This window comes from Triplophysa dalaica, chromosome 15 (genome assembly GCF_015846415.1).
Source record: "Triplophysa dalaica isolate WHDGS20190420 chromosome 15, ASM1584641v1, whole genome shotgun sequence".
Taxonomy (NCBI): domain Eukaryota; kingdom Metazoa; phylum Chordata; class Actinopteri; order Cypriniformes; family Nemacheilidae; genus Triplophysa; species Triplophysa dalaica.
The window spans coordinates 4,175,072-4,195,422 of record NC_079556.1 but is presented as its reverse complement, the minus strand read 5'-3'; the positions used below and the strand labels follow the sequence as shown (position 1 = coordinate 4,195,422).

Sequence of the window (20,351 nt, the reverse complement as noted above, 5' to 3'; positions counted from 1 at the left end):
AATGATTTTCTGTCACCGTTTCTTATAATGTGGTCACATCCACACCATCCACAATAGTATTTAATTTACAGTTCTTACACTATAAACTGGTACACTATAATAACAAACATATAAATATGCATTAATTCAAGCAAATATTCAAAACTAAAATCTAATAAATGGAAACAGAAGACTTGAAAATTGGTTAGTCATTGTATTTTAATTTCTTAATTTAAAAAGTTCCTTAACTGATATAAAGCCCACAGTGTTGATTCAAAAGTCTAAAAACATTCTGGACTACAGGCAACAAAATCTGAGTTATTTTAGGACACATACAATGCATGAGCAGGTATTTTATCTGGATGTTTTCCAATCCATCACTGCGACCAATTGTATTTTTTATTATCAATCCAAATGCGTGATTGTTTTTATATTAATATTAGTCCATTTGACTTTGTAGGACCTTTTTGGATTTTCAAGGACCACGGGTAAACAAAAACACGATGAAACCCAAGTCAAATGAAATACGTAAACATCCATGGATTTTGATATTGTAAAAGGGTTGTAAAACAAAATTTACAGGTGAAAGTACGACCATACAATACAACCGTGTTAAAGCAACAGAGGCAACAAAACAGAGTGTACAGGTTCAGCACCTTTAAAGCATCGTAAACCAGCAGATTTAGTGATTACGTCACACATGCAGAGAATAATAACATGATATAAAAATACTCATCAGTAGTATAAGCACTGAGAGCATCATGCATGTGCTTAAGAGATCCAGAGCTGCCGTCGATGATTAAAGTACACTTCTCCAAAGATAAGAAACATGATTAATAAATAAATATGTACATTAAAGAAACATACACAGGAATACAGAAACGTGAACACAAAATAAAAAGCTTTACTCTTGAACGAGGTTAAAAAGGTCGTTTAAGACTTGAAATGATAACATGACAAACATGACACAATTCATGTTGAGGGCAAAAGCTTATTAAACTGCAAAACGCATCCCACCTTAAGACATTTGCAGGATCCTTGTGACAGAGGTCCCAATTTAAAAAATGTTTTTTTTTTGCATAAACAGTGTTCTGTCGTATTTTAAAGGTAGTTTCTTACAACACACCTAACGTTTGCTCCGCTCAAGCAAGCAATCGGTCTCCAAGTTTTCTCAGGAGGTGTAAATGTGATAAATATGCACGCTCCTTCACAGACTTTACTCGGACATAACCAACGTTGCCTTCTGCGATTTATATCGCATTGAAAAAATAAATACACCAGTAACATAAGACAAACGATAGCCAGATTAAAGAAAGACACCAGACCTGGCGGAAAATCAAAATCTGCGGAAACAACAATAAACCGAACGGCCAAGTTGTGGATTTTTGGTGTTTGATTTAGATTACGCAGTGAATGTACTGACAATGCAATCAAAAGAAACAGTAACTCCTCACATAGGCCAGGATCCTTGGAATTATGGGATATGCTGTATGTCTGTTCTCACTTACATGGGAAAAAATGCATCAATGCTTTTTCGAGGTTTACACCGACATATGGCTTTAGCGAGTACACAAGTGTCAGCCTCTTGTGGCAGGCTTGGAACTATTTATTTCCCCAAACGAATGCCACAGTTTGTTACGAACAGACTGCAAACAGCACGTCAAAACCGAGCTGAAATGACAAATGAACCGGATAGTGGGGAGCGACAAAGTGTTTCTTTCTAAATGAGTGTGGTGCTGATCAGAGCTTTATGTGTTAAAATAAAGATGATATGGCTAGGTTTAAAAAAGTTGTATTTATTAAGTGGTTCGCTTCCTTCTTTCAGAGGACAGAAGATGAGCTGTGCACATTTGGTAACTTCAGACAGGAAGCGTGTCATTCCTCGTTCTCCTCGTATGTGGTCTCGTCAAAGGGCCGATCCAAGGAGGGTAGAAGTTTGTGGCGCGAGTACTTTAGCTGCAGCAAGTCGCCGACTTCACTGATCACAACCAGCGCCTGAAAACAATCAACACGCGCCATTACTTTCATGGTTACACATGTAATTCATAACGTCGGTGCCAAGAGGCGGCCGCCACCTACAATGCGACGCTTAGAATTCTGCCAGTTTATACATATTGAAGTAAAAATGATGTAACTACATCCTGATGTGACTCTTTCATATAACTTTCTGGGATTAAGTTACGATGACATGCGGGCTTTTTTGGAGAAACCGCTATGAAACACAAATGACCAACTACATAAATAATTTAAAGGGATAGCTCACCGAAAAATGAAAATTCCTGCATCATTAAATCACCCTCATGTCATTCCAAGCCTGTGTGGCTTTTTTCTACTGAAGAACACAAAAGGAGACATTCTGAAGAAAGCTGGTTATCAAACAACGCTGGATGCCGTTGACTTCCATTGTGTGGATAGAACACCACAGAGCCATTTCTCAAAATATCTTCTTTTGTGTTTCGCATACGAAAGATTCATATACATGTTTTAAACAACATGAAGGTGAAAAACTGATGACAGAATGTTTATTTTTGAGAGAACTATCACTATAAGAGGACAATAATTTTTAAATAAATTATTATCAGATGATTTAACTTAGCGTTACAGGAAAATATTTAAGAACAGCTGACAAATAATTTTGCACGCCGTGCTCCTGTTGCTCAGTTGGTATCGCTTTGCGATAACTACGCAAAGGTTGTTGGTTCAACACATACTGATAAAACATCTAAATGTAAGTTAGTAGCATCATCACTAACTTGCACAGAGTGGGAGAAAGAAGTTCTACTCAAAAAACAGAGACCATTTCAGCAAAGAACCTTCTTTATAAACTCAATACAATCTCTCTCATTCAGCTATTGAAGAAATGCATAAAAAACATGTCAGAGGGACACTGAAAAATGTGTTGAAGCGATAACTGGTCACATCAAAGCGCTCAGTGTTTTCTTAAGCGCGGGGAGGAGGGGGGCTGACCGTCGGTGTGCTTTTCACCATGGTTAAATCAAAGTGTCCTTAGGGAGGCAGATTAAGATGCTCTTTGATCTCCTGCCAGCGCAGACCCCTGTGGCAGGCGCTGCTTATGTAAACCCTTCAATGGCGGCCACAGACGAGCCCCATGTTAATTTATAGCGTAGGACAGCCTGGAACACTGTACTCGCTGATTATTTTCAAACAAGGTGGGTGTATCGAGTTTGTGATACTACATTTCAGAAGATTGATGGACAGCCGTTTTGACTTGGTGACAGATAAATCTAGTCTCGTTCCTGTTGAAACCCCTACCGTCCTTTCTTCTTAAATCGCCGGCACATTTCAACCAGACTTACCCTACAGGGTTCTGCATTTAAACAACTTTGACTTACACATCAGTATGTCATCAAGCCCACAGTTTTTTTCCATTAGCTCAACATATTCCATTGTAAATATTAAAATGCATGGCATGAGAACAAGGCCCAGTAAAAATGGGTACAATGTCGCTTTGAAGTCATCTAAATAAGTGGATGTGTTTGCTGTGGAGAGGGAATGAACTGCTCACCCCGTCCAGCACTTCTTTGGAGTGGGCCGCAGAGATGCAAAAGCGGGCTCTGGATTCGATGATGGGCGTGGCCGGGAAGCCAACCACCACCACCCCAATGTTTCTCTTCATCATCTCCCGACCAAACGCCCTGGAAGCACACGAAGCTTCATCAGTCTCAAAGAAAACATTTACGTAATTTTTTCCAAACTAAGCTTGGAAACTAAAGCTTGTTTTTTTCCTATTATGAGTCTAACCCAAGGTCAAACTGTTATCTAACATTCATAATTTCCTATTCTAGACCTTTGGATTTAATGCTAGTGCAGACATTGTTTGATGATAAAATAAAGCTATTTTTTATGAATTTCCGTATGCATTAGGGGTTAGTTGGGTAAATTAGATAAATAAGGTTTGTCTCTGGAAAGAAGTTCAAAATATGACACTTCTTTCATCATTTATTCACCCTCCCGTCTTTCCTAAAAAAAATTCTCTGTAACATTAGTAACCAAACAACACATTTCCATCGTATTAACACATTTCTCAAACCATCTCCATACACAATTATGAAAAACAGAATTTAGATTTTATTGTGTGAACTATCCCTTTAAACAGAATTTAGGGCGAAAGACTAACCCGATTTTGGCAGGCATGTAGAGCATCATGGGTACCACAGGTGAGTCATTGTTGCCGTAGATAATGAATCCCATCTCCAGCATTCTCCTGCGGAAATATACTGTGTTTTCAGCCAACCGCTGGATTCGCGAACGACCTGCAACCAAGAAACCACAAAACACTGAAAAAGCTGAAGGTTTCTGAGAAAGAAAGAGAGATTCTGTCATTTGGCACTCCGCGTCTTTTTCCACAGGCTTTCATGCGATCGGACAATTAAAATTTACCAACCCACAGATCTCATTACTTCAGATACAAGGAAAGTCGACCACCTGAGCTATAAACTTTATACTTCGAATAAAAAAGCGCCTTGAACTCAAGCCTCTGCGATCAGTAGATCAGAAACTGTTAAATGAGAAATATTTAATACCTGCTGATTTTACACGGCATTTTACATTTCCCCCCTGTTACATCATAGACACACATGCCCTCTGCACACAGAAAGATGTATCAGATGTTTACTTTCCCTTTTCAAAGTGCTTTTTATCACACTTTAGTTCCATAAGCCCTGATGTCTATGCCAGAAAGCATTCGGTCAGCTGGCTAAAAAAACACCGGCTCTGCAGGTTACAGCGGCGTGCGGAGACTGTGATTATCGTCTGCGCAGCACCGGGGTAGAAGAACAGTAATGCAAACAGCCTAACAGTATGGTTGCAATAATCCTGACAAAGACAGAAACATCATTGACTTCATTCGTTTTTAACAGTTCCACTTCTTCCATTGCGTTGGAATTGTGTTCCACATCACCAAAGCTCCTAAAACATTAAGTCCAACAGTGATTCACGGTAAAGGTTTTAGGTTTCTGAGTGCCTTGGCTCTGTATCGTCAAACATTCCATGCATGCTAAAGGCTCAAACAGAGGAATTTCCTGATGTCTCACTTCAGTGTCATCCAGATGAAAAATCTAAACCATGGCCATACTCGCCGTGCCTTTAGCCTGACACCTACACTACAAGGTCTGTAAACCGCTTATCCACGCAAACTATCCTAGGGTCTGGTTTTGCCAATTTCAATCTCAACTTAAGATGCAATACACAACTTTTGCCTCACTATCGCCATCTCTGCTTGAAATGTCAAATTACAGGTTACTTTTAACACTAATCTTTATGATAATAAAATGACGGCAAACGGATCTCAGATTATGGTTGGATTTTCATCAAAGATGTTTAATGCACTCGCTCATGATGATCTAAAGGACAAATTAAATATCGAAAATCAAGCATCATTTTAGCCAGAACCAAAGAGATTCAACGCAGAATTACTCATGCAGTTTTCTCAACTACGAACTGTATGTTTAAAGTCGCCAACATTTCTTGGCTCAATACGTTCGAATTATTCAAAAAAAAAAACTTCAGCATACAATTATTTTTTCAGAAACATATTGTTTATCTCCAGAAGGAATTGAATTACCCCCTAGAGTCATGAGGATTAGGTTCATGATGGATTTTTTGGAGCTTCAAAACATGAAATATGTAAATTATGTATTAAAATTCGGCCTGGTCTATACATAAACATGTCCTGAGACAGACATACAGTACCAGTAAAAGATTTTAAACACTTTTCTTATATTTTTTCCCGTTTAAGAATAACAGTAACTATTCAAAACTATGTAGAAGGACTATTGTCACCGTGGGAACTACAGCATATAAAATAAATCAAAGCAATGCTGGATTTTGGCATCTTTAAAATAGTTACCCTTTACCGAGAATTTACCAAATCGTTCTCTTGACATTTTATCATTCAGCTTCACAAGATCTCACCCTGGGAAGCTTCTTTAAAGCTCCATATTTAGGGTTTATTTTTCATTATTTGGTGTGTCATCCATATAAAAAATATATATATATTTTGTTTAAATCCACAGTGTTAAAAAGAAAGGTGTAAAACTGTACAGTACATTTTCCTGTCGCTAGGAACCTTTGGTGGTTGTAACTTTTCGGGTACATTACTGTATCCTAAGGACCTGTTGTGTACCACAAGGACCTTTTAAAAATCAGGAACACAAAAGATTTACCTGTACCTTCAAAGGTACACAGTAGGTCCACGGGGTACCCATAAGGTACCAAAAAGGAACCTTAGGGTGCCAACCCAGCAACAGAAACATGTATGGTTTTAAACCTTTTTTTCTGACAGCGTAATGAAAGAAATTGATATGTTAAGACAATTGTATTTTTGTCTATAAATGTAATTTCAAACATTTAAGCATACGCCATGAGATTTTTAAGATCAATAAAACATTTCAGTCAAGCGTCTCCAAACTTTTGACTGCCAATGTGTGCAAGAATCCGATGAGCCCTCGTGAAAGGAGACTTGACTCTCTATGAAACTGGAGTCCTTCCACAATCCCCCAATGTAAATTGGTCACTGACAGATAAAGCAGGTTCCACAAGTCATGACCGGGTCACCAGCTCAGCGCTAAGGAAATTAAGCCCGGCCAATGAGTAACGTTAAACGCTGGCAGCATATCTCACTCGCTTTACGATCCTGGTGGTTTCTTAATACGCTTCCTCGCCTAGCCTACAGCTGTAAACTAAAGTGAACTACAGTTGCCACCGGCCCACATGTGTTCCTCCATCTCTTTTTTGTTGCAAACCAACAACAGCTCAGTCTGCATTGAAACCACACAGAGAACCTGAATCACCGGAGCCTGATGAGAATGAATCATCCAAAGTTGGAGACGTGTTCTCATCGCCTCCAGGAAGACATTGTTAAAGCGTGACTATTATTGGTTGACAGCCCTGACAGAGGACAATTGGGGAACCTGCGGTGCTTTTAATTAATGACGGCACTTATCTCAAAAGCCTTGATCAGCTGGACAAACATCTCAGGTAAACAACTCCACGTACATGAACATCTGAAAGCAATAGCCGTTCCAGGAAGTTCAAGCCGGCCAATGCCGGGGCCACTCGGATAGCGAGCGAGGGCCGAAGGGTGTTGGGGGAGGGGCATCCAGCTCTCCAAAGTAAATCTTTCTGGGGTACCTTTTCAACAGCTAGTTTCCCAAAGCACACCCCCGCTAACTCCTTCCAGACTTCCAGAGCTGGAGGATCTGGAGAGGCAAAGAAAGGGACCGAAAGAGCTTCCAGATGTGGGGACCGTTTCTCTTTTTTGAAATGCCAGTTCCTCCTCACTTCCTTTTCATCTGAAGGGAGGAGATAAGTAAAAGCACCAGTGGGGAGTCGAGGGCGGCGGACGCGCTCCCTCACGAGGACCTCTCCGGAGAACAGAAAATGCAGCAGCTCAAATCTGCGATTCACCATTATGACTCGGCGGTTCTCACTAGCGGTCGTCACAGATGCCGATGCTGACGTCGTCTCCAGGGCAACGGTTTTTAGAGAAGAAAGTGAACTTGTGGGTCTTCGCCCACATTTACTGGTTGATGGATTTCACAGTCATCCAAAAAGACAGACGGCCATATTCCACACGTGTGGGGTCAAAAAGGTCAGAGCATTGGTGGATACATTTCCAAAGGTGAATCGCAAACTACTCAAATAACCTAATGAAGTTGTCAATGAAGGCTATATAGGTAGGGCCGTTGACAGAGCTCTGCGGTACTCCCGCATAAATGTATCTTTCCAGAAGAGGTGTCAATGAAACAGAAGCTCATTACAACATCTGGAATAACAATCCATTAACCATCTCAAAGGGGGCTGTGGGTAAACACATTCTTACACTCAAAACACGTGTATCTGCCCTTTCTCACAGAGCACGTCAACACCTCGAGACAAAGATGAATGCCCAATGTTTGTCAAGGCCGCCTGTGTGTACAGAGAAGCAGTGGGGCTTAACAATGAGATTCTGCACACTCACTTCTCACTTAACCAAGCCGCCACTGCCACACACCACGGCAAGATGAAAACACCAACATCGTCAACAAGTGTGATTTATGAGGGAAACCTTAACTTTTGGATGCCATCACATTTAGCCCATTTAGGCCTCGAGAACGAACAAGGGCGGGATGGTTTCATATTTTGGACGGCAGTTTTTGGATGGTTTACAAGCCAGATCCAATAAAAAAAACTTTATTTCTCCCCAGGCCAAGGATGCAACAGTTAAAGGAATAGTTTACCCAAATATAACTCCCATTAATTACAAAAATATAAAAACTCTTTCATAATTGACCCATATTTAAAAACTCATAATTTCCTCACCCTGACGCAATCCCAAAACATTGTACAAATTATAATAATTGAAGATAGTAAATATGAAACAGCATTTAGAATTCATGATATCATATATTTAATTCTTATATAAATGATTACAAGTTATAAGCAAAAAATAAGTCTCAAAATGATTAAGCTCCGAAACGTACATATATCCAAAGTGTGTTAATAAAAGTCCTCTGAAGCACCAAAATACATTTGTGCCAGAAATATTTTCATAAACTATATTTTGTTATAGCATATTTAATATAGCTACAAAGGTTAAAATATGTAAACAGACACATCAAAACGCAAGATTCAAATATGCTGGTATAACGATAACCTCAAACCTCATTTGTTCTTGCGTGTCTCATGATGAAACCGACATATGACAACAAGTCATGAGACAATAGCGCAAAGCTCAAAATTTGAATAATTTTTGTTCACTGTAGACTACATGTTTTAATCCACTGGAGTCATTTGGGTAACTTTAATGATGCATAAGCAGCTTCATCTTTTTGAGTATATCATATTAGATAACATATATGCATTGTATTTATCAACTTGTGTTCAAGTAATGAAACGTCATCAGGGTGAGCGAATTATGAGTGAATTTTGATATTTGAGTGAACTATTACTTTTACTCAGTCAAAGCAAAACCTTTGTGTTTAAGAAAACGGCAAATGCACCACAAGACTACCCGACACTAAGACCTGAGCTCATGCACAACACATATCTGCAAAACGAATATCCACTTTCTAAAACTGCTTCCCTGATGATGTAATAACACAATGGCCAAACCGACTAAAAAAATGACCGAAGTACGCTGAACCTCCCAGTCTGGCATCCAAAACAAACTTGGCACCCAATCGCAGCTGGCGCTTTCTGCTCTACCACACACTTTGCGATGTCGACGCTCATTTGCGGTGAGTGTCAAATTGTCTTCAAGAGCTATTAAAACAGTTCAACATTATTGAAACTGGAAACTAAAGCTTTCTAGCTGACAAATATCCGCTACATTATATTAAGACGTGACCCGTGATCAGACTGGAACGTTTGATTTAACACAATCAAAATGAAACGACAAGCTGTGAAGGAACATAAAATGGAACAGACTGAATCATTGGCAGCAAATGAGAGCTGGAGGCAATTTGTTCACAGTGAAGTCACTTGTCAGATCAATGCAGTTACGCCGGCTTCAAATTAAACATGACAGACTTACGGGTAACGAAAAGCCCAACAAGTGTGGGCCGCAGAACGAAGGGTAGAAGAGGGTTAAGTTCCCACGAGGATACTCAGGATGTCTCCCAGCTGACCTTTGCTTGATTAGTTTTCTTTGTGCATCAACCCCCATCAAACACGCACACACAAACACAGCGATTGTTCGAATCCTCCTTTGCTCGGGCTCTCGGACGCTCCTATATCAGTTAATCTAGGATAAATCTCATCGGTTAATCTGTAACCTGTTATTACTGAACGCACCTAATAGCTCCTCTTCCATTCATACCATTGTGACAGCCATTCTCTGTAGTTGTGGGACGAGACAGAATATGAATCGCAGGTTTTTAGTTCCAAGCAAAATGATGAGGGTTAGTCCGCAAATTTCCACCAGCACCAAGTAAATCAAATGGCTTTCCTTAAGCTCAGTGGTAAGAGCATTGCGTTAACAACGGAAGGTTGTGGGTTCGATCCAAGGGGATTGCAAATACCTATGTAAAATGTATAGGATAAAGCAAAGTCGCTTTGGATAAAAGCGTCTGCCAAATGCATAAATGTAAATGTAAATGAAGGGCCGCATATTTTCTCACCTCCGGATCATCATATAACCAAATGTTAACCAAAGAAACAAAATGTTTATAAGAGGAACGATAAATAGTGTTCACACAAAAAGAAGATATTTTGAAGAATGTTGGTAACCGAACGACTTGCATTGGTTTTTAGTCCATACAATTGAAATGTATGGGTACTGCCATTGTTCGGTTACCAACATTCTTCAAAATATCTTTTTTTGTGTTCTGTTGAAGAAAGAAAGTCAAACAGATTTGAAATGACAAGAAGGTGAGTAAATGGAAGAATTCACATTTTGGGTGAACTATCCCTTTGAAATGTACTCTGAGGTCTGTCAAAACACCAAATTACGTCAAATCTGAGGACAGTGCAGAAAGCTAGCTCATATAACCATAAAAGCTGCAATGCTTCATTGACAAATTATGTGTTTTTTTATAGTTGAAGATAAAGCAAATACATAAAACATCCGTGTCACAATGCAAGCTTTTCTTATAATAATCACTTGTAATTTGAGCGGTCATATAAGAATGTGCTGGAAATGTCAATTTGACATCACCACAAAATAGTACTTAAAGTAACCTGCAATTTTACATTTTTAGACAGAGATGGCGATGTTACGGATTGCCATTTTTAAGGTTGCAGTCGGTAAACATCTGATGTTTGTGAGAGACAAGAAGTCAATCCATCAGCAGGTGAAGGACAAGACTAACAGCAAGACATTGTTAGGTGACTCTTCAAAGGATAATGAGAACAATCACAGTCTTTGTGGGGCCTGCGTATCCAGGGATTAAAAAAGCCCTTAGCAAAGCAAACTTATCCTCATATTAGTCATATTGAGCACCTCACCTGGACCCGACCGACCGGAGGGCCTGTTTGTTGTAGCTGCCAACATTGATTGAGTGGCGGGGGAGAAAAGAGGCAGTTTGTTGGGTCTAAATCACACTAGCTACATTGGTAATTGTTAACACATTTTTGAGGTTTAAACTTTGAGCTAAATATTTTACCTGGACAGAGTCGGTGTACAGCTGTAGAACTAATCAGTCTCGTTTCATGAGCGCTTGGGAAATTCGACGAAGAAAAATCTCACACTGACAGATCTTTTTTTTTCACGGCTCGCTTACTTCAAAGCGATCCTTGAGAAATGCTTATTTCAATTTCTGCGCCAAGTTTATCCAGAACGCAAAGAGCAAACAAACCCGAGGGTTGTATTTTTGCAGTGAAATAAAACAGTCAATAAGCAAAGACAAGAACAATGAAGTTGACGAAGTAAAGGGACGCTGTTCTGATAATGTAGACGCAGATGTACGGCCGTACAAGAGAAACTGAAATAATGCATGGAGAAGCACACGGAACGTTTACAGAACTACTGTTGATTGACAGCTGGACTGATGTATGCCAGATCCCTGATGTACCCGCCAGATCCCTACGCTCTGCAAACGAACGGCGTCTTTTTGTGCCATCCCAAAAAGGTAAAAAATCTCTCTCGCGCACCTTCTCCGGATCTGTTCCACCTATATGGAACGATCTACCCACTGCCACAAGCACTGTAGATTCTGTAGCCATCTTTAAGAAACGCATCTCTTCCGTCAACATTTGACTGATCTGTTCTGACTCTATTTTCTTATCTACTCCTAAAAAAAAAAATGGCTCTGTATATTGTGTTAGGTTATATGAGACAGTCTTCTTTTTTATTGCACTTATGCTTTTGTTGTACTTATGCTGTCCCAATTGCTTCCATTGCCTACCCCACTTGTAAGTTGCTTTGGATAAAAGCGTCTGCTAAATGACTAAACAGAACCCGAACAGAAAAGTATGATCTACTGATTTATTTTTATTAAAAATCTTTGCCAACATCGTGTCTTATGCAATAAAGAATAAACGTCCTAACACAATATATGCAGGTTCTTATTTGAAACTCTGCGAGACATCTGATGTAAATTAGTTTTAAAATCCTGAAGGCCCTCCATAGTGCATCATTGAAAGTCAATCTTTCTTTTTGGTCAAGTTCTGCCATCTTGTGGCAAACTCAACAATGCACCATTTTTTCAATGCCTATGCTGCCTTCGCAGGCTCTCGGAAATTCGATAATTCCTACTTCAACCTGGAAGTAACCTCTAGATTAAGTAACATCAAAAATTTTACGAATGATTTCGTAGCATTAAAACATTACTGCTAACGTTAAAAGAGCACCATTGCATAAAGCTTTCCCGGGATTTTCTCATTTCTGAGAGCACGTGAAGGCAGCATTAATATGCTAAGATCACTTACTAAGCATAATAACTTTACTGTCACTTACTCTGTCAGTCACTTATCAAAGTATTGCTCCGTATGGGTCCTGATCAGATCTACACAGCAGTTTTGGCTCCACCAATGAAATAATTCAAATGTTTTCAGGGCGGAGCTATCTATCTACCTACCTGTCTGACCAATGGAGATGACTTAAGTGTTGGGAAAACTTGTCAGAAAAAACTATTATTTGGATACCTCTGATTCTGTCACGCATTAAGGTTGCCAAAAAAAAGCCAGTAAAACTCACCTATGGACGTTCCATCCTCTCCCATAATGCACTTCATAGAAGCGCTGACTTGCTCCATGACAGGAGGCGACATGGAGGTGGCATAAATTGTGCTGTGCGAGTGAGACCGCAGGAACTCTATAAAATCCTGAAGAACGAATCCGAGATGTTTTACTATGCTTTGTACATCGGTTAAACATACTGTAAATTGTTTACTACCTTTCGACCTCCTATGTAACCACCTGCGGCACCAAAGCTCTTTGTGAATGTTCCCATCATGATGTCTACATCTTTAGGGTCCAGTCCAAAATACTCCACCACCCCTCTGCCACTGGGTCCTAATGCCCCGATACTATGAGCCTCGTCCAGGTACACGTAGGCCTTGTATTTCTTTTTCAGGGCTATAATTTCTGGCAGCCGTACGATGGAGCCCTCCATACTGTGGACAAAATACAGGTTGCACTAAAAACATTATATCATGTGAGCAATGTTGCAATTTCTAGGATGGTTCAACAGGACCAATACTAATAGGTGTAAGGGGATACAAGTGACAACATGTCATTGCGGAGAAGAACATAATGGTAGTACAGTATTCAAATTTATATGAATGAGATGAATTTACAGAAAGTCAGAGAGATGAATCACCTGAAGATGCCTTCCACCACAATGAGGATTTTCTTCCAGGGTCGATGTGTCCTGGGTTGGCCATGAACAATAGCATCTCTAAGCAACTTTTCCAAACTCTGCATATCTAGTTGTATGAAAATGTAGGGATAGGATTTTAAATGTTTTTAAAATACAAATGTATAATCACGTTAATCAACAGGTAATGTAATAGTTAGCGACACATGATCCACATTTTATTCAATCCAAAGTCAGAAGTATATATTTATCAGTATGCCTTCCTAAAGTTGTTCCCTTTTGTCATGCATTATTTGAATATACCATTTGCATGTTAAAATACCAAGATTCACATTAGGGCTGCTACATATCTAGAAATATTGCACATGTGCATTTCACAATTGTTTGCAATAACTTAATTATTAAAGCATTATTTTTTATTCAAATTATTGATTCAAATTATTCATACTCAGCATTTTAAGTTAAAGCAGGATTATATCAGATATATCATAGAGACAGGCATGCAAATGTTAGTTGCAATTTGCGTGCATGCGTGGGTACATGCATCAGTGCATGCTCTGATGTATGCTAGACGATTAACAACCTGTGACGTTCTCAGACCAAACGAATATATCAATTGTTAAAACGGCATAGTCAGATTTGTTTTTATATACTTTAACAATAAAACATGGCTGTTCACTTATCAGAGGTTGTAGTGATGCTTTCTTTTCACAAAAAAATCTAATATTTTCAGTTTTCTAACTATTTTAATTAGGGCTGTCAAATGATTCATTGCGATTCATCGCATCAAGAATAAAAGTTTGTGTTTGTGTAATCTATGTGTACTGTGCATTTTAATTTTGTATTTATAAACACATACACATAAACGTGTGCATGGAACCATTTACATGTACATAAATATATTTTTATTTATTTATAATTTAAATTACAAACAAGTACACAAACATATATAATGTCAACATGAACTTCTATTCTGGACGCGATTAATGATTTGACAGCGTTAATTGTAATTTAAACACACTTTTCAAATGTAAAGATCAACATATAGAATATTGAATTACTGCAAGTTATCGCAAATCACACTTTTCTTCAATATCGTGCAGCCAAACAAAAAATACAAAAGAGTATTATTAAGCGCAATAAGGTCCCACGAGTACAATAACAATGTGTGGCACATATGTGTGTCTCGCCTGGGGCATGAGAGCTTCATATTACCCTAAGGTGTGTCTTCATAACAAATAAAAAGAACTGCATGATTGTTTACTTAAGCTACTGGTAAAGTGGTTCACATTCATAAGTCACATCTGTGGTTTTCCATGGATGTATAGCATAGACAAATTCTGCCCTAGTCCTTGGTCATACTGTGGAACGACAGCATATTAATTCATAACAAACTGCCGGGGAGCCAGCTGGTTTGGGCACTGCAATAATAACTTGCAAAGTGCTTGCAAACTTCCCAGGACAGACATAGTCCTCTCCGTTTTGACTCGAGGGCTTCCATTGACATTCACCCCGAGACACCTTAGCAATTTAACAACCCGTTTAATAATCGCTGGCAGCCATCTGTCGAGATTGCCAATTTAAAATTATTCATTTAGAATAACGCTGTTAAAAAGCAATGGAGAGTTGACCTTTCTGGTGATAAAATCTGTATTCATTGTGTTTAACTGGACATTAACCAAAACTGGCATTGAGTAGGCGGTCTAAACTTCACAACATCCAGACTACAAATAAGCAAACCCCAGGCGTGGTCATACTTTTGAGGAATGCAAGATTTCAAACAAGTTTGTTAATCTTCCACTCCAACACTTTCACAGTGATGGTTAATGCTTTGTGTTTTGGAGCTCTACCAAGAGTTCAGCCTTCACCTTGTGATGTCAACAGGTGTGTGATAACAAGAGCGTCTGTGCAAACTCACTATTGTGCTTAAAGACCCGGATGGTGGAGCCAGACAGCCGTGCTCCCAGCACCAAAGATGCATGGTTCAGCTCATCACTTAGAATCAAACATCCCTACATGTGAAGAAAGGAAAACTGGTCTGTGATATCAGACAGCTTTATTTTACATTTACACACTTGGCGGACACGTTTATTCATAAGAGTTTTTTCATTGCTTTGGATAAAAGCGTTTGCCAAATGCATAAATGTAAATAACAAACAAAACAGTGCATTTTATGTAAACATATTTTATCAGTATGTGTGCTACCTTAAATTTAGGGATGTAACGGTTCCCTCAGCTCACGATGCGATTCACAATTCCACGATTTTTTACAGAATGCGTTTAAGAAATTTAGTAAAATGAAAACATATTTTATGTCAAATTACAAAACTAAATTGCAGCTTTAAAACAAATTCCAAATCAAATAAAAAATGAATAATACAAAACTAATATGGACAAACTACGGCCCCTGCTGTTCAAAACGTGTACTGCGATTAGTATAAGTCACATATTATAATCGATTTTCAACCGGCTCATGGTGAATCGTTACATCCCTACTAAAATATAAACCTACGGTTTAACGATTATAAAAAACTTTAATCTCAAACTAACAGCTAAACATTTTGTGTGTACGCAGAATTTTCTTATAAAGCAGACCGTTCCTTTAAAAACAACAGCATTGTTTCTTCTGCGGTCTCATATTTCACAATCTTTGGTTTTCCCATCTACCAGAGGAAGTTTCTAGTGAATACTGCCCTCTAACAGTTAAAGGAATTGCGAAATCTCTCTGGTCCTGTTGCAGTGAAGCACATGTTTCCTGTGGGGTTTTTGTGCCTTATCAAAACTATCCTCTATAAAGTTTGGAAGTGGGAGTCTTTCCATAGCGATCTGCCCTATTGATAGAGCGTGACAAATATAGTACACCCCATGTGTAAACGAGAGACGCTCACTGTGGCTTAAAGTATGTTATTAAGCATGCACTGACAGGCCAAGAAGAGAAACGCCTGAACTAAAACTACAACAATTTTTAGGAGTTGCCTGGGAGAATCAACACGGCGTGAGATACGGGAGACAGCAGAGCAAAACAGAGATTTTTGGAGCTCAGAATGCGTTATCAAACCTTGCCAGCTAATGCAGGAATGTTCATGGAGTTTGTAGCAAACCCCATCCCGAACACCATGGCTGACTCCACACCCAGGAAAGAGGCCACCTGTTTCTCCAACTCTTCATGCCTGTCGAGGTTACCTAAACAAATCATAAGAATATGTCAGCTACCGCAAGCAAACGATCATTTACTGTAAACTGTAGCTGGAGAAGCACTACATGTGTATGTTTCTTACAAAGCTAATGGCTTCGTTCCTTAAAAGGGTCTTATTAGAACCGTGGGGTGCATGACGTTGAACATTCTAGCAACAAACTTAAACTAAAGAAGACATTTTTACGAAAAGAAGCAAGCGATACTTGAGCATGCAAAACCTGGCAACACAATGCTAGGGTGCTCTTGGTGTTCGCTAGGGCATTGCTACGAGGTTGCTATGCGTAGCACGTGTTGCTACATGGTTGATGATGTGTTTTGGTTGTTGCAGGAATATGTTACAAAGCATAGATTTCTATTTGTTTGTCTATGAATAATATTTGAGTAACAAATGAGCACTCACCCATTTCATGTCTGGTGCTGGCCACGCCCACCCCGTATTTCATCGTCGCCTCTCCAGCAGCATCGGCACAAGAACCATTGTTCTCACCAAAGCCCAGGTAATTGTACGAGCCCAGATTAATAACACCCTTCACCACCCGGCCAGTGTATCTGTAAGAGCACATACACTGTCTGAAAGGTTTCTTTAAGACGAACACTAATACTTGACACCCATATAAGATTAAACAGGTTCTTTCATCATTTACCAAACCTGTATGACTTTCCTTCTTCTGCAAAACACAAAAGAAGATATTTTAAAGTATGTTGGTAACCCAAAAACCATTGGTCCCCATTCACTACCATCAATGGACACAAACCCAATGCAAGTCAATGGGGACCAAGAGTTTCCTGATACCAACATTCTTCAAAATAATTCTTTAGTGTTCTGCAGAAGACAGAACGTCATTTAGGTTTGAAATGTTAAGAGAGTAAAAATAATGAAGGAACTTTCCTTTTGTGTGTGAACTATCCCTTTAAGGGAAAGCTTTTAATTCGACATAACAAAATTTACACCACATGACCCATAAAGTGGAGTTTATATAAGAGCTGTTTGCACTTTTGAATTATGTGGCTCTTATCTCAACAAGACAAACTTTCCGGCTCGGGTTTACGATAGCCCACTTACTCAAAGGTCCAGTTGTAATCTTTGGAATTTTGTTCCACAAAGTCAAACTTGGCTCCGGGAGCACTGCAGAGGGGCTTGTTCCAGCTATCCCGAATCCTCATGTATATATTCCTCGTGTAGAAGTTCTCAAAATCTTGATAGAGTGGGACAAAGTGCTTGAGTAGAAGGGGGGGAAAAAAGGGAGTTACACGCTTGACATTTCTGTGACACTGCTCCTCTGTCCGGGAAAAATATTTTTAGGAAGCACAACATCCAAACGAGGTGGATGTGTACCAGAACACGACACAACCTTTCAGTGCCCTTGTGTACTTAAGAGTTACGGCAAAGTGCACAATTTCCTTCCCGTGACAATATTCTCTCTTCCTCTCCACGTCCGGCTTATAAATCAACAAGTATTTTGCAACAATCCTCACTTTCACACTACAGTCATTTACAGTAAACACTGCTGGAAATAACACCGTCATGTCTGACATGCGCTTCGAGAATGTTTCTCAAGCTACGCCAGGGAATTGTATCATAAACAAACTTCCTTCTTCAATCAAATCTGTTTTCTTACTTTCACCCACATCACAACGTTTACCTTCTGCTCCTCCCTTTCTCTGGCATTGTGGCAATTTTCTATGTTCCACTCCCTCATGAAATCCCGCAGATATCCAAAGATCGTAAGGATGCCGTAGCCCAAGTATGTGAGCACAGCAACCAGCATGGGGGTTTCCTCGAAGGATTCGACGAAAGGCCTCCTGTACAGCTCTCCATTGCTCGCGTGGTACACCTGCAAACCACAACTTGTCAAAACATTGTAGTCATAGCAGCATCACATTGTGGTTACTGATTGCGAGATGTTTAAAGTGTCTGTGCATTGTTAAAGTTGATTTACCAGAATCGTACAGTTAGCTTAACGGTTTAGCAGAGGAACGGTGACAGACATTCCTAAGATTACGAACGTTCTTTGTACTTTGTGCGAGTTGCGAATAAGAGCTTTACTCAGAGAGTTGAAATGTTTGAAAAGCAGTATCTGTATTAAGCTGAAGTTTAAATAAAGTAGCACTAATACATATTAAGATAATAGTCAGAATGTTCACTGTGCTATAAAATGAAATAACCGTGTCAAACCGTGTATGTTTTGATGCTTGTTTGCTGGTTTTAAATGGTCAAGCATTCAAAATGTTTTTTTCAACAGGGAAGTGTGAATGAAAACACAAAAATAAAAGACGATTTCCAAAAAACAACTTTTTCCATTGTTTGCGTTGACAGGATCCGACGTCATTTTAAATATTACAAGGTAGAACACGGGTGATTCATCAGAGTAACCACAGATGAAGTTCATCGGCTAGAAACATTTTCCACCACCGCTGACAGACAACCACAAATTGGTTCAGTCTTAACTTTGTCCGAACTAACTACTGCTGTGCGTGTGCACTCTTTTCCCCAAACGTATATACAACACAGTATGCAAAGCCACTTGTGTGTTTTATTAGTAGTGTGACTTAACGTTTAGACGACACTATATTCACTCAGATACCTTATCTAGTCCTTTCACTGCCAGTTGTATGCAAACCCTACGAGGCTAGAAACAGTAACATTATCGCTTCACTAAGAATTGAACAACACAGATTAAGTGGTGCATTCAAAACCCTGTGATATGCAGACACATGACATGCACGTGAGCCCTGACCAGCTCCAAGACAACTTTGCATTCATCTGCTGTGTTGACAAAACCTTCCAGGAAACTTTGGGAAAAATGAGCAACTGATTTACATCGCTTAAACCTACATTTACTTGCAGTGCATTTAAGCTAGACTTGTTTGTGTGTATGTGCATCCCTGGGAACCAAAGCCAGGAACCCAGATAGTAGGAATGTTGAAATCTGTGTGATAAATGTTGTCTATAAATGTTCCATCTGAGTGTGTTATTAAGTATAGATATACACAGAAAGGTGCATTGACAAAAGCAAAGGACGGATCCTGGAAGACATTAAACCAGCCTACCACTGGAAGACACATGACAGTAATAAGTGCTAACCAGAGTCATGAGTTGCTTCAATTCACGACTTGCACAAGTTAACCACATGGGCCTATGGGAGCTTACTTGTCAAAGTCTACATCTCCTTTTGCACCTCAGCACATGTGACCAAGCCACAAACACTGAAACTCCACGTCACGTACAAAGCAGGCAGCCACATGTTTTAACATAGTTTGCGTTAGCACGCATCATCGTGCGCACAACGTAAATAACAAATATTAAACGTAATATCACACGTGCATGACTCAAAGATCTCAACGCATGGTGTTGGCCTCACCTTCTTCTCCTGCTGTTGATATTGATGATGGATATGATGATTCCTCACCATGCCATTTTTTCCTGGTTTCACCCCATTCGCCACATGGCAATCCTGGTTCTTAATGCCCGCGCTGACAGTCATGCTTATCTAAGACAAAACACATGCGATCAAATGCGAAGACGAAAAACGATGGAAATAAGTCGGCGATCGGCGTACCAGGGTGACGCGCTTCCCCGTTACACTGAAGTCCAAAAAAGAGAGAAACCTGAAATTCCAGCCTCCGCATACCGGAAGTCGACGCCTCTGGAAAGCGGCGCCATCCAATGAGATGGCGGATAAGATTTAGTGGGTGTGGTTTAGCGGTAATCCGACCTTAAAAGGGAGTGGCCCTTGTCGCGCGCTGCTGTAAGATCGAATGAACTCGAGTAACCTTTGTGCGTTTTAACTTTAACTTTATCTCTCGATGTGACTTTAATAGTTGCGCGATACTTAAAGTTTGCTGTGCTATCAGATCGACTTTGAAAGGCAAACACGCTTATATAACGTGTTTAGACGAAGCTGGTCGTTTATGTAA

The 20,351-nt window shown here is 39.6% G+C and overlaps 1 protein-coding gene across 2 annotated transcripts; it reads right to left on the bottom strand.

Moving 5' to 3' along the window:
- Positions 1–180: 180 nt before the first annotated feature.
- Positions 181–20,078, bottom strand: sptlc2a (serine palmitoyltransferase, long chain base subunit 2a). Of its 2 annotated transcripts, none has more exons than XM_056767339.1 (13): positions 20,043–20,078; positions 19,796–19,924; positions 18,077–18,268; positions 17,497–17,651; positions 16,834–16,982; positions 16,296–16,420; positions 15,156–15,249; positions 13,241–13,346; positions 12,815–13,034; positions 12,617–12,743; positions 4,118–4,253; positions 3,506–3,635; positions 181–1,974 (listed from the first exon to the last, which is right to left on the bottom strand). In XM_056767339.1, exons 1-13 carry the CDS (start codon positions 20,061–20,063, stop codon positions 1,855–1,857), a joined length of 1,704 nt encoding a protein of 567 aa, XP_056623317.1. In that variant the 5' UTR covers positions 20,064–20,078; the 3' UTR covers positions 181–1,854. The 2 variants fall into 2 exon arrangements, with proteins under 2 accessions (XP_056623317.1, XP_056623318.1); XM_056767340.1 differs by lacking the exon at positions 20,043–20,078 and adding an exon at positions 19,994–20,012.
- Positions 20,079–20,351: the final 273 nt, after the last annotated feature.